General features: G+C 43.8%; 1 protein-coding gene across 5 annotated transcripts in view; it reads left to right on the top strand.

Moving 5' to 3' along the window:
- LOC145343177 (EGF-like repeat and discoidin I-like domain-containing protein 3) overlaps window positions 1–15,719 on the top strand; it is a 239,480-nt gene that overhangs the window by 65,715 nt on the left and 158,046 nt on the right. For 2 of the 5 annotated variants that reach the window (XM_080189170.1, XM_080189171.1), the window contains exon 2: window positions 819–947. The exons of 2 other annotated variants lie outside the window; for them this stretch is intronic. In XM_080189170.1, coding sequence (XP_080045296.1) covers window positions 819–947 — 129 coding nt within the window. The remainder of the gene's footprint in view (window positions 1–818; window positions 948–15,719) is intronic. One more of the 5 variants, XM_080189172.1, reaches the window with a different exon arrangement.

A 15,719-nucleotide genomic window follows, 5' to 3' on the forward strand; every position in this document is an offset into this window, starting at 1 on the left:
AGAAAGCGGGTATCAGCCTATTTGCAGTTGTAGAGAGCTGTATTCAGACTCTTTAGATGTGAAGGGGAGTGCCTGTTCAGATTATAGAGATGAATCTTTGTATGTGCCATACATGGTAAATTTATAGCTATTTTCTTCATTAAAAACTGGTGCGCGGAAAGGTCCATTGTAGCACTGTTATAAGCCTAACTGATATGGCAAGTGCCCATTTTTAAAATGGCAAATGGGAAGGTGACTGTATTCTATCCTTCATTTCGGGATGAATTGTTGAGGTGTCTCAAATATTATTTTTTATTCATTCATGGGACATGGGCATTGCTGGCTGATCAGCATTTGTTGCCCATCCCTAGTTGCCCTTGTTCAGAGACCCAACCACATTGCTGAGCCTCTGGAGTCACATGTAGACCAGACCAGATAAGGATGGCAGATTTCCTTCCCTAAAGGTCATCAAGGAACCAGATGGGTTTTTTCAACAATTGACAATGGTTTCATGACTTTTAATTCCAGATCTGTTGATTGAATTCCAATTCCACCATCTGCCATGGTGGGATTCAAACCCGGGTCCTCAGGACATTAGCTGTGTTTCTGGATTAATAGTCGAGTGATAATACCACTAGACCATCTCCTTCCTTCAAAATGTTAACATACGTAATAGATGCTTTGTTGCTGACATGGTTTCAATATTCTTACTGATAATTCAGTTGTCACAGTTGTGATTTACCAATTTGTCTTGGTCTTTTTACATAATCTTTTTGATCTTAACCCTTTTAAAAGCGACAAATCCCTTAATTGTTGACCTTTGTGATTTCTATTAATAGGGGAAGTATGTGAACCCAACCCATGTGAGAATGGAGGCACCTGCATGACAGGGTTGGCAGATGAACCTTTCTCATGTGAGTGTCCCGATGGATTCACAGGTCCCAACTGTTCTAGTATTGTGGAGGTTGGTAAGTGCAAGCACAGACCATGGCAACGCCTCTTTCTTGCATGTCTATTTTCTTTGAGCTATTGGCAGACGCAGAATGTTGACCTATGTCACGTGAATGTCTGGCTAATGTTACCTGTGCACCAGTTGTACTTGTTGCCTTGCCCTGTGTTGTTTGTACTTATTAGTGCTTGTGGTTATCAATATTTGCGCTATTTATAGACTTAACATATGAGAGTAACTGTGTCCTCTGAACAGAGGGGAGTATGATAGGATGAGAGCAGAATTGGCAAATGTAGATTGGGGGTGCAGATTGGTTGGTAGAACGGCTGAGGAACAGTAGAGGATTTTTAAGGAGATCTTTTTTGGTACTCAGCAGAAATATATTCCAATGGTAAAGAAGGACTGTAGGAGAAGGGTTAACTAGCCGTGCTTATCAAAGGAAATAAAGGAGAGTATTAGATTAAAAGCTGATGCGTTCAGAGTGGCTAAAAATAGTGGGCGATCAGAAGATTGGGAAAGATTTAAAAATCAACAAGGAATGACTAAGAAGGTGATAAAGAAAGGAAAGATAAAGTATGAAGCTAAACTAGCACTAAATATAAAAAATGACAGTAAAAGTTTTTACAAATATATATAGAAGAAGAGGCTGGCTAGAGTGAAGGTTGGACCCTTGGAGGATAAGAGGGGGGAATTTAGCAGCGGGCGATGAGGTAATGGCTGAGGCTTTAAATAAGTTTTTTGCCTCGGTCTTCACAGAGGAGGACATGAATAGTTTGCCGGGTATTAAAGATAGAAGGATGGTAGGAGATGAGGGCCTAAATGCGATTGCTATCACTCGAGAGGTAGTGCTTGATAGACTAATGGGACTGAAGGTGGACAAGTCCCCAGGACCGGATGGAATGCATCCCAGGGTTCTGAAAGAAATGGCAGAGGTGATAGTGGATGCCTTAGTAATTATTTATCAAAATTCGCTGGACTCCGGGGAAGTGCCGGAAGATTGGAAAACGGCTAATGTTACGCCGCTGTTTAAAAAAGGTAGCAGACAAAAGGCAGGGAATTATAGGCCAGTTAGTTTAACATCTATAGTTGGAAAAATGCTAGAATTCGTCATCAAAGAAGAAATAGCGAGGCACCTAGAAAAGAATGGTTTGATTGAGCTGTCGCAGCACAGATTCATTTAGGGGAAGTCGTATTTGACAAACTTATTGGATTTCTATGAGGATGTGACTAGTGTGGTAGACAGAGGGGAACCGGTGGATGTGGTGTTTTTAGATTTCCAAAAGGCGTTTGATAAGGTGCCTCACAAAAGGTTGCTAAAGAAGGTTAGGGTGCATGGAGTTGGGGGTAAGGTGTTAGCGTGGATAGAGGATTGGCTGTCCAATAGGAAGCAAAGAGTTGGTATCAATGGGTGCTATTCTGGTTGGCAGTTGGTGACTAGTGGAGTGCTGCAGGAATCGGTGCTGGGGCCTCAACTGTTTACCATTTATATAGATGATCTGGAGGAGGGGGCTGAGTGTAGGGTGACGAAATTTGCTGATGACATGAAGATGAGTGGAAAAGCAGATTGTGTGGAGGGTGTGGAAAGTCTGCAGAGAGATCTGGATGGGCTGAGCGAGTGGGTGAGGACCTGGCAGATGGAGTATAATGTTAGCAAGTGTGAGGTTATCCACTTTGGCAGAAATAATAGTAGGAGGGATTATTATTTAAAAGGCGAAAAGCTGCAGCATGCTATGGTGCAGAGGGACCTGGGGGTCCTTGTCCACGAGTCACAAAAACCCAGTCTGCAGGTGCAGCAGGTGATCAAGAAGGCGAATGGAATGTTGGCCTTTATAGCGAGGGGGATAGAATATAAAAGCAGGGAGGTCTTGCTGCAACTGTACAGGGTACTGGTGAGACTGCAGCTGGAGTACTGTGTGCAGTTTTAGTCACTGCATGCGGAAGGATATATTGGCCTTGGAGGGAGTGCAGAGAAGGTTCACTAGGCTGATACTGGAGATGAGGGGGTGGGACTATGAAGAGAGACTAAATAGACTGGGTCTGTACTCATTGGAGTTTAGAAGGATGAGGGGGGGTCTTATAGAGACTTACAAGGTAATGAAGGGGATGGTTAGGGTAGAGGTAGAGAGATTCTTCCTGCTTAGAAAGGATAGCAGGTCTAGAGGACACATCCTCAAGATGGGGGAGGGGGTTGCTGTTTAGATCAGAGTTGAGGAGGAACTTCTTCGCTCAAAGGGTGGTGAATCTCTGGAATTCTTTGCCCGTTGAAGTGGTGGAGGCTACCACCACTTATTTAAGTCACGGATAGATAAGTTTCTGATAGACAGGGGAATTAAGGATTATGGGGAGAAAGCGGGAAAGTGGAACTGATCCGCTTCAGATCAGCCATGATCTTATTGAATGGTGGGGAAGGCTCGAGGGGCTAGATGGCCTACTCCTGCTCCCATTTCTTATATTCTTATGTTCTTAACTGTGAAATGCTCTAATTGGAAGGTTTTGCTATATATGCATGCTTTTAAGATAATCACGTTTAGTGATAATGTAATCTTTATCAAGAGAATTGTTTTCAGAATGAATTAAGTTTGACCATGCCCTTTTGGCAATGAAATAAGTTTTAGCTGTATATTACTGTTAGTATAACTGTTTCACAACCTATAAAACAACTTATCTAATTGTAAGAGCAACACTTGCAAGAACTTCATTACAGTTTGTTCAATCAAACTGATATATGGTAAAAATGGAAGGCACTGAGATGCATTTGGTAACCCAGCAATCATAGAACCAATCATGACCAGAGAGCTCAATCAATACAATTATGCTATACATATTCTCTGCTATATAATCTAAATGATATAAAGTCATGACATAATGTGATAATAACTTTGAAAGTAATAGAATTAGTTTTCTTTGAAAATCACGGTGGGAGAATTTATTTCAATGTAATCTAAACAGTCACGCTTATTTATCACGTTTTTCTTCCAGTGAAGTACTCTTCCTCTGAACTATGCAGCACTTATGTGTGCATGCACTGCTTTAACTTTTGTTCAAATGTTCACATCATCAAGAATCTCTATTTGACTTAAAATTGAAATTATTCAGGCTTTTGGAAATAATCAAATCAAATAAGCTACAGAATAACAATAATTGAAAACAAGACGCTGCGGATGCTGGAATCTGAAACAAAAACAACAAATGCTGGAAAATCTCAGCAGGTCTGACAGCACCTGTAGAAAACAAACAAAGCTGGATGACCCAGACTCGAAATGCTGGCTCTATTCTCTCTCCGCAGAGGCTGTTAGACCAGCTGAGATTTCTCAGTATTTTCTGTGACAGAATAACAATTTTAAATTCAGATATAACTCTTGCAAACGCATACCACTCAGCAGCAGGCCACATGGAAGTCATGGTACAAACATTGATACAAGCTCAATTCTAAAGGTATATCTGCCCTTGATGACAAAATAGCATTCGCTTGAGCATGACACTGGGAGCTCCAGGAAAATTAAAGTCAATGTGGATCAGGAAGCAACCCCTCAGCGCCTGCAGTCAGACCCAACATAAGGTTGTGTTCGCCATTGAGTTATTATCTCAGCTTTAGGATATAACTGCAGGAGTACTTCAAGGCAAAGTCCTCGGCTCAATCATTTTTAGCTGCTTGATCAGTGGGCCTTCTTTTCACTATTAGGGCAGAAATAAGGCTGCCTGCTGATGATTACTTAGTGTTAGCTCCATTTGTTTGCACGCAGTGAGACCTGGACAACATTCAGGCGTGGGCTGATAAGAGACAAGTAATATTCACACTGCACAAAGTGCCAGGCAATGACCATAACAGGAGAGAATTCAGCCTTTTACTCCTTGACATGCAATGCCATTACCGTCACTAATTCCCCACTATTTAATGTCCTGAGCATCACCACTTACCAGAATATCAGTTGATTCAGTCAGATAAATGAGATGACAACTAGAGCAAGTCAGGGACTAGATTGTGTTGTGATTGACTTGTCTCCTGATTCCTCAATGCTCTCCATTACTTACAAAGCACAAGTCAAACATTGATTGAATAGTCTACTCCTACCTAGTTGGGTACAGCTGCAGCAGCACTGCAGAGAGTCAGCAGCATATAGTTCTGAGCAAACCACTTGATTGGCAGCTCATCCACTAATCTGAAAATCTACTTCCTCCTTTTGGCACATTTCTGGCTGCTGCGTGCATTATCTACAGAATGTACTACAGAAGCTCACCGAGAAGAGTACAGCTCTACCTCCCAAACCCACAACCTTCACCACCTAGACTGAGAGTCGGTGAATGGGAATACAACTGTCCTAACTTGAACACATCACTACCATTTCTTCAAAGCCACTGGGTCAAACCCTGTAGCTCCCTAACAGCTTTGTTACCACACAGTCTGCTGTGCTTCAAGAAGAGAGCTTCCAGGAACCACCTTCCCAGGAACCCTGTGAAAGGCAATAAATCTTGAGCTTGTCTTTGACGCCCACATCATTAGAATTAATATTTTAAAAATTAAATTTGAAAAAATCTCTGGCTTCGAATGGTATTCATTGAAACAAAGACTTGCGTGCATTTAACTTTCAGTTAAACTCTTGTTGGGGACATTTCAGACACAAAGGACAAAAGTACAGATTGATTTTTATCTAAAGTAATTTCTCATCTGGCTTTGTTCCAGCTTTGGTGACAAAATATAAATGGACATTGTCCGAACTGCAATTTTGATTAGGATTTATTTAAAGCCTTGCCGAAATATGATCAGCTGTTTGTTAAATTAATGCTGCTACGGAAATAGGGCATTATTATTCTTAATAACTCATTTGTTATTGAAAGAAATACTGCTCAGTATTTGAGTTTTAGCATGATTAGCATGAATATTGCAAACTAAAGGAACCACCCGTGCTCACAAAATCTGACTTGAGCCATTTTGGCAGCCATTTAATCTAGATGCTGGAGAGAACTTGATGTCCTGGTTGAGTTCAGAGAATCATAGAATCCCTATAGTGCAGAAGGACACCATTTGGCTCATTAGGCCTGCACCAACAACAATTCCACTGGAGCCTTATCCCCATAATCCCACATAGGCAGATTTTGGCAAGGTGTGAAAGTAACAGGGTTGTTGTGAGAGATTTTAATTTCCTTGTTTTGACTGGGACTCAGTGCTAGGGGCGTGAATGGCACAAAGTTTTTGTAAGGAGCATCCAGGAGAGCTTCTTGAAACATTATGTAGACAGTCCAACTAGGAAAGGGAGCATACTGGAGCTGATATTGGAGAATGAGCCCAGCCAGCTGGTCAACCTTTCAGTAGGGGAGCAGTTTGGGAACAGTGACCACAATTCAATAAGCATTAAGGTGCTGATGGATAAAGAAAGGTGTAGTCCTCAAGTTAAGGTGCTAAACTGGGGGAAGGCTAATTACAACAATATTAGGCAGAAACTGAAGAACGTAGATTGGGGGCAGATGTTCGAGGACAAATCAACATCTGGCATGTGGGAGGCTTTCAAGTGACTGGGATTCAGGACCATCATATTCCTGTAAGGATAAGTATGGCAAGTTTTGGGAACCTTAGATATTGAGAGATATTGTGAGCCTAGTCAAAGAAAAAAAAGAAAGCATTTGTCAAGGTTTGGAACACACAAAGCAAGTGTGGAATACAAGGAAAGTAACAAGAAACTTAAGCAAGGAGTAAGGATGGCTAAAAGGGGTCACAAAGATCATTGGCCAGCAAGATTAAGGAAAACCCCAAGGTTTTTTATACATATCTAAAGAGCAAGAGGATAGCCAGGGAGAGGGTTGGCCCACTCAAGGACAGGGGAAGGAATCTATGCATGGAGACAGAGGAAATGGGTGAGGTACTAAATGAGTACTTTGTGTCAGTATTCATCAAAGAGAAGAACCTGGGGGATGATGAATCTGGGAAAGAATGTCTCTGGGAAAGATAATTTGAGTCATGTTGAGATCAAAAAGGAGGAGGTATTGGGATTCTTGAGAAACATTAAGGTAGACAAATCCCCAGGGTCTGATGGGATATACCCCAGAATACTGAGAGAGGCAAAGGAGGAAATTCATGGGGCCTTGAGAGAAATGTTTGTATCCTTACTGGCTACAGGGAGGTCCCAGAAAATTGGAGAGTAGCCAATGTTGTTCCTTTGTTCAAGAAAGGTAGAAAGAATAACCCAAGTATTTACAGGCCGGTGAGCCTTACGTCACTGGTAGGGAAATTATTGGAGCGGATTCTTCGAGACAAGATTTACTCCCACTTGGAAATAAGTGGACATAGTAGGGAGAGGCAACATGGTTTTGTGAAGGGGAGGTCATGTCTCACTAACTTGATAGAGTTTTTCAAGGAAGTGAAAAGATGTTGATGAGGGTAGGGCACTGGATGTTGTCTACATGAACTTCAGTGAGGCCTTTGACAAGGTCCTTCATGTTAGAGTGGTGCAGAAAGTGAAGTTGCATGGGATCAGAGATGAGCTGGCAAGGTGGATACAGAAGACAGAGGGTAGCAGTGGAAGGGTGCGTTTCTTAGTGAGCTTGTGGATGACACAAAGGTTGATGGATTTGCGGATAGTGGTGAGAACCATCAGAGGATACAGCAGCATATAAATTGGTTGGAGGCTTGGGCAGAGAGATGGCACAAATGTGAGGTAATGCATTTTGGAAGGTCTAATACAGATAGGAAGTATACAGTAAATGGCAGAACCTTTAAGAGTATTGATAGGCAAAGGGAACTGAGCGTGCCAGTACACAGTTACTAAAAGTGGCAACGCATGTGGAGAAGATAGTCAAGAAGGCATACGGCATGCCTGTCTTCATCAGCTGGGGCACTGAGTTTAAAAATTGGCAAGTCAATTTGCAGTTTTATAGGGCCTTAGTTAGGCTGCACTGGGAATATAGTTTTCAGTTCTGGTTGTCACACTACCAGAAAAATGTGGGGGCATTGGAGAGGGTACAGAAAAGATTTACCAGGATGTTGCCTGGTATGGAAGGGATTACCTATGAGGAGAGGTTGGAGACACTTGGTTTGTTCACACTGGAACAACGGAAGTTGAGGGGGGCACAAGATTAGAAGGGTTAGTAGAAGTCACAAGATTATGAGGGTTATGGACAGAGTGGATAGTCAGAAGCTTTTTCCCAGGGTGGGAGAGTCAATTACTAGGAGGCATAGGTTTAAGGTGTCAGGGGCAAGGTTTTAAAGGAGAGGTATGTGGTGAGTTTTTTTTACACAAAGGATGGTGGATGCCCGGAACTCGCTGCCAGGAGAGGTAGTGGAAGCAGGTACAATGTTTAAGGAGCGTCTGGATAAATACATGAATAGGATGGGAATAGAGGGATATGGTCCCCAGAAGGGAGCGGGGGTTGCGGTTAGTTCAGTCGGGCTGCATGGTCAGTGCAGGCTTGGAAGGCCGAAGGGCCTGTTCCTGTGCTATAATTTTCTTTGCCCTTTGTTCTTTGCATTTAACCTGCTAATCTCCCGGACACTAAGGGGCAATTTAGCATTACCAATCAACCTAACCTGCACATCTTTGGACTGAGGGAGGAACCCGCAGTACCTGGAGGAAACCCACACAGACATGAGGACAATGTGCATGAGGATAAAGTGCAAACTTCCCACAGGCAATTCATTACCTGAAGCTGGAATTGACCCCAGGTCCCTGGTACTGTGAGGGAGCAATGCTAACCACCATGTCACCATGTTATCCGTGAATTTTTGGAATGCATATAAAGGGTGGAATTTCATGAGATTGATTCTAAGTGTCCAGCTAGCATGAGAATGGGAAAATTCCTGATCTGTTTGTTGGGTGGGTTTTCACATCTTGTGCCATGCACTTAGTCATTTGAAATTGTGGGCTAAACTGTTTCTAGCTGCTGCAGGCAGTGAGCTAGACTTATTTTGTCAGCCAGCCTGTAGAGGGAGCTGCTGCATATGTGTGGACTTCTAATGCTGCACATGCGTAATTTCAGCAATGGGGTCTGGCAGAGAAAGAGAGAGCTGTCAGGCACCTGCTGCTGGAGCCAGTCTGAACCAAACCACCGCCCCCCACCCCCAGCACAATTGTAGCAGCCTGCGGCCAATCGTGAGCTCCATAACATATAAATATCTAGCCCCCACCACCCAAACTGATCATGCCCCACCTCCCCCCCATCCAATCCCATTGTAGAGTCACAGCATCCCCCCTCTCCCGATTAGGCTACCCCCTTCATGCCCTCCCCCTTCAGACCCTTCCCCACAGGCCCACCCCTTCAGGCCCTGCCCTGTTCAGGCTCCACCTCCTTCAGCCCCTCCCCTACAGGCCCCACCCCCATAGGCCCTCAGTCAGCCTTGCCTCCATAGGCCCCATCCCTTCAGGTCCCACCCTGTAGGCCCTACACCCTAGCACTGCTGAGTTGGTAGACCCAAAGTGCCCACTGGACATTATCCAGATGCCAGGTTGGCAGTGCCAGGCACTGCCCAAGGGTCACCCCCCCCCCCCCCCTCGCCCCCAACTTGTCTTTGGCCTCCCCAGGGAGCTTCAAAGGTCTCCGGTTCCACTGGTGAGGGCAACAGGACTGTTCATTGTTTATGGAGAACTGGCATTTTCCTCACCGAGAGAACCTTTCCCGGCAAGGCCGTAAAGGCAAGTGAGTCCAGAAGATTGAGTGCTGAGCTCACTAAACACATGTAAATTAACATTCTCATACATTTAAATAATTTATTCAGCATCTCACCCATTTCCGGTGAGTATCTGACCACATCAGAAATACAGCTGTCATCAAATCACAAGAGCCAAGAAATTGGGCATGATCCTGGTTTCTTGGCTCTCGCATGATTTTACCAGCTCCTCTGCCCATTGATCAGTGGGGCGGATCGGTAAAATTCTGCCCAAGGAGTTCTCTTCTGGTGAAACCTTGTGAAGTAACCTTTGAACTTCAAGTGCTCTAGGTGGAAAAAATAAGTAATGTTTAAAACAGTATGCAAGATATAAACAATTCATTTTAATTTTAAAGATTTTGCATTGATTTTGATTACCATTTGTATACTTTTTTTTCTGGAACTATTACTTTCATTCCATTGCCTTTTCTAATTCTGTTCCCAAGCCAAAAGGGTTGGGATTTATTTTGTTCTCTGACACTTGCCAATATTGTTGTATAACTGTCTGCAAAAACACACTGCAGAGTGACTGCTAACCCTCATTTTAGTTGCACTCATCTCGCTCCCTGTTTTTTTATAAAAATAGAGTTATTTTAATACAGCTATCAATATTCATAGTGCAGTGTTAATTTACTGGGTGAGCAACTCAGAGGCCCAGACTAATGCTTCGGTGACACGCATTCAAATTCCCCCAAGGAATAAAAAGCTAGTGTCAATAATGGTAACCACAAAACTGCTGGATTGCTCTTAAAAACCCATCTGATTTATTGATGTATTTTAGCGAGGGAAATCTGTTACCTTGCAGAGTCTGGCATACACGTGACTCCAGACCCATAGCAATGTGGTTGAACCTTAAGTGCCCTTGAAAAGGGCCCAGCAAGCCTCTAAGTTCTATCAAACCATGACAGAAAGCTGAAAAGCATAAAAAAACCCAGACAAACCCATCTGACATTGAGCCAGGAACCAGGACTGACAAAGACACACCCTGCCCAGTTTACTCTGCAAAGCTTTCTTGCTAACATCTTGTGCCAAAATTTGGAGAGCTGTCTTGCAGATTACTCAAACAGCAGCTAAAGTCATACTCACAGGATCATACCTGATAACCAACGTCCCAACTCCTCCATGACCATCCTTGGATATGTCCTGTCCCATCGACAGGACAGGCCATGGAGGAGCAGTGGGAATCCTCAACATTGACTCTTGACCCCATGAAGATTCGTGGCACCTTCAGCTGATTATCACCATCTACCATCCCTCAGCTAATGAATCCTTACTCCACCAAATTAAAACCCCTTGGAATAAGCTCTGGTGTTCGTAAGAGCATGGATTGTATTCTGAGTGGGGGACTGCAATGTTGAGTACTACCATTACTGACCAAACTATCTGAGCGCTGAAGGCTATATCTCCCAGACTGGGCCTGCAACAGGTTGCAAGGAAACCAACAAAGGGGAAAAACCTACTTGAGCTTGTACTCATCAATCTACCTGTCGCCAGTGCCTCTCTCCACGGCATATGGTAGGGTTGACCATCGCAAAGTCTGTGTGGAGACCAAAAATGTTATTCACACTGAAGAAAGCCACCATCATGTTAAATGGGATAAATTCTGAATATATCAAGCAGCTCTAAACTTGACCATGAGGGTGATGTGAGCAGTTGTCAACAGCAGAATTACATATAATCTTTAATGTTATGGTCTGGCATATCCCTCACTCTACTCACCATTAAGCCAAGCTGATTCAATGAGGTGTAGCAGCTGACATGCCTAAAAATGTGCTGCCACACCTTGCAAAGCTACAACATAGGACATTGTGCGTGCAAAACAGCAGAAACTGCATACGATAGAGTTAAGTGACTCACAATAAAAAGAATAGATCAAAGCTCTGCAATCCTATCATGTCAAGTCATGAATTGTGGTGGACAATTAAACAAATAAACAGAAAGGAAGACTCAAAAAACCCCACCTGCAATAATCAGTGCAAAAGACAAAGCTGAAACATTTGCAACCATCTTCAGCCATCAGGGTCAAGTGGATGGCGACCTCCTGCATTCCCCCCATTTTCAGCCAATTTGATTCACTCCATGTGAAATCAAAAACCATCTGAACACATTTAACTCAGAAAATTCACCTTTGTGGCAGTCACATAGGATGCCGTTTTTACTTTGATGTAAGTTGCTTCGGTCCAACAGGGGCAGAAACTTGATTGGAAGAATTCAAATATTCAGTGTTGTGGAAAATGGTCATACACCAAGGAATGTGTGGCTAAATTCCCCTCCAACTCGATTTTCAAGTTTGCCGATGACACCACCATAGTTGGTTGGATCTCAAACAATGACAAGACAGGTTACAGGAAAAAGATAGAGAATCTGGTGAATTGATGCAATGACAATAATCTCTCCCTCAATGTCAGTAAAATAAAGGGGATAGTCATCGACTTCAGGAAGCACAGTGGAGGGCATATCCTGTCTACATCAATGGGGATCAAGTGGAAATGGTGGACAACTTCAAGTTTTTAGATGTCCAGATCACCAACAACCTGGTCCTTTCATGCTGATGCTATGGTTAAGAAAGCTCACCAACAAATCTACTCCCTCAGGAGACTAAGGAAATTTGGCATGTCCGCTATGACTCTCACCAATTTTTAAGAACATAAGAACATAAGAAATAGGAGCAAGAGTAGGCCACCTGGCCCTTCGAGCCTGCCCTGCCATTCAATAAGGTCATGGCTGATCTGTCGTTGCTCAGTTCCACATTCCCGCCCTCTCCCCTTAACCCCTAATCCCCTCTCTTATCAAAAACCCATCAACCCGCTTCTTAAAAATATTTAGAGAGGTAGCCTCCACCACTTCAACGGGCAGAGAATTCCAGAGATTCACCACCCTTTGAGTGAAGAAGTTTTTCCTCAACTCCGTTCTAAACCGCCCCCCCTTTATCTTGAGGCTGTGCCCCCTAGTCCTACTGTCCTTTCTGAGCGGGAAAAGTCTCTCCACCCATTCATCATCTTATACGTCTCAATGAGATCTCCCCTCATTCTTCTAAACTCTAATGAGTACAAGCCTAGTTTATTCAGCCTCTCCTCATAGCTCAACCCCCTCAACTCCGGCATCAGCCTAGTAAACCTCCTCTGCACTCCCTCCAAGGCCAAAATATCCTTGCGTAAGTACGGCGCCCAAAACTGCACACAGTACTCCAGCTGCGGCCTCACCAATGCCCTATATAGCCTCAGCAAGACCTCCCTACTTTTATATTCAATCCCCCTCGCTATGAAGGCCGGCATCCCATTCGCCTTCGTGACCACCTGCTGCACCTGCAAGCTGGGTTTTTGCGACTCATGCACAAGGACCCCGAGGTCCCTCTGCACTGTCGCCTGCTGTAGTTTTTCTCCACGTAAGTATTAGTCCTTCCTACCATTATTCCTACCAAAGTGGACCACCTCGCACTTGCCAACATTAAATTCCATTTGCCAGTTCCTGGCCCATTCGCCCAGCCTATCTAGATCCTTCTGTAGACTCTCACCACCCTCCGCACAATTTGCCTTTCCACCAATCTTGGTGTCATCAGCAAATTTCAACACCATACACTCGGTTCCCTCCTCCAGATCATCTATATAAATGGTAAATAGCTGAGGCCCCAGCACCGACCCCTGGGGCACTCCACTAGTCACCATCCGCCAATCCGAATAGCACCCATTGACCCCCACTCTCTGCCTCCTATTTGACAACCAGTCCTCTATCCACACTAACACCCAACCCCCAACTCCATGCCCCCTGACCTTCTGCAATAACCTCTTGTGAGGCACCTTGTCAAACACCTTCTGAAAATCAAGAAAGACCACATCCACCTGTTCTCCTCTATCCACCGCCCTAGACACATCCTCATAGAACTCAAGTAAATTTGTCAGACACGACTTCCCCTTAACAAAACCGTGCTGCGTCTGCTCTATCAAGCAATTCCCCTCAAGATGCCTCGCTATTTCCTCCTTGATGACATAAGAACATGCACCATGCACCACAGGAAGCATCCTTCCTGGATGCATCACAGCTTGGCTTGGCTCCTGCTTTGATCAAGGCTTTGTAGGAAACTACAAAAGGTTGTGAATGAACATAAGAACATAAGAACTAGGAGCACAATTAGGTCATCTGGCCCCTCGAGTCTGCTCTGCTGTTCAATAAGATCATGGCTGATATTTTTGTGGACTCAGCTCCACTTTTCCACCCATTCACCATAAACCTTAATTCCTTTACTGTTTAAAAATTTATCCATCCTTGCCTTAAAAACGTTCAATGAGGTAGCCTCAACTGCTTCACTAGACAGGGAATTCCACAGATTCGCAACCTTTGTGTGAAAGAAGTTCCTCCTCAACTCAGTCCTAAATCTGCTTCCCCTTATTTTGAGGCTATGGCCCCTAGTTCTAGTTTCACCTGCCAGTGGAAACAACTTCCCTGCTTCTATCTTATCTATTCTCTTCATAATCTTATATGCTTCTATAAGAAGTGGTGGAGGCTGCCTCGCTAAATATTTTTAAGAAGCGGGTTGATGGGTTTTTGATAAGAGAGGGGATTAAGGGTTATGGGGAGAGGGCGGGAAAGTGGAACTGAGCCACGACAGATCAGCCATGATCTTATTGAATGGCGGGGCAGGCTCGAAGGGCCAGATGGCCTACTCCTGCTCCTATTTCTTATGTTCTTATGTTCTTATGTTCTTAAGATCTCCACTCATTCTCCTGAATTCCAATGAGTATAGCCCCACTCTACTCAGTTTCTCCTCACAAGCCAACCTTCTCAACTCTGGAATCAATCTAGTAAATCTCCTCTTCACCCCCTCCAGTCTGTCCGTTCTCAAGTAAGGAACCAAAACTGTACACAGTACTTCAAGTGTGGCCTGACCTGCACCTTATACAGCTGCAACATAATCACACTGTTTTTAAACTCCATTCCTCTAGCAATGAAGGACAAAATTCCATTTGCCTTCTTAATTACCTGCTGCACCTACAAACCAACTTCTTGAGATTCCTGCACAAGGGCAGCCAGGTCCCTCTGCACAGCAGCATACTGCAGTTATTTTACCATTTAAATAGTAGCCCATTTTGCTGTTATTCCTACTAAAATGGATGACCTCACATTGTACTCCATCTGCCAGATCCTTGCCCACTCACTCAGACTATCTATATCCCTTTGCAGACTTTCAGCGTTCTCTGCACACTTTGCTCTGCCACCCATTTTAGTGTCATCTGCGAATTTACACTTAGTCCCCAACTCCAAATCATCTATGTAAATCGTAAACAATTGTGGTCCCAACACTGATCCGTGAGGCATACCACTAGCCACTGATCGCCATCCAGAAAAACACCCATGAAGCCCAGTCCATCACACAAACCAGCCTCCCGATCATTGACTCCGTCTACACTTCTCACTTCCCACCATGAGGGGTTCACTTCGGTGCGACCAGAAGATCCCATCAATGGGAAGGGATGAACAATCTGGGCCTTTGACATTTTTTTTTCCCCACAGTAAATTCCCATGCCTATGTTAAATATGCATTTGTGGTCACTAGGTGATTGCTGTCGTGTTTTTCATTTTCCATGTACAAACATGCTCTGCCACTGGGTAGCCATCTTGAAGATCTTCCGGACTTTGGCCAGAATCTTTCAAAAAATGTCTTTAATTTTTATCCCTTTTAGCAATTTTATTTTTTAACAACTATATATTTCATTTGCTTTTTATTTTTTCGGTCTGTCTTGCCATCCTGTCTTCCAGGCCCAATTCAAAGTTGCTCTACCCTTACAGCCTTTAAGCCTGACACCATTTTTTTCTTGTCTTCAACCTGTCAGCATTTCCCTGACCCATCCTCAGTTACTGATGAACCCACAATCCCTGCCCCTCCCTCCCTTATGTCCCATGCCTGGAAGCAAGCAATGCCTAACATGCTTTTCGCCCAAATGGTTATTTGTTGTACTGAAATGACTCAAAAGCGTATATAGTATATGTATATACATACATATCTGAGAGGTAATGAATTGGGGAAAATGCTAAGCAGGCAGATACGCAGAGGTGAATGTTGAAGATGAAATGGAGATATGAGAACAGTTAAAGATACCTTGCAGGTGAAGCAATGAAGGTGAAGAATAGGAAATTTTAGGTAATGTAGGCAAGGGAGGG

Source organism: Carcharhinus amblyrhynchos, chromosome 5, assembly GCF_965287045.1.
Source record: "Carcharhinus amblyrhynchos chromosome 5, sCarAmb.v2.hapA, whole genome shotgun sequence".
Classification (NCBI taxonomy): Eukaryota; Metazoa; Chordata; class Chondrichthyes; order Carcharhiniformes; family Carcharhinidae; genus Carcharhinus; species Carcharhinus amblyrhynchos.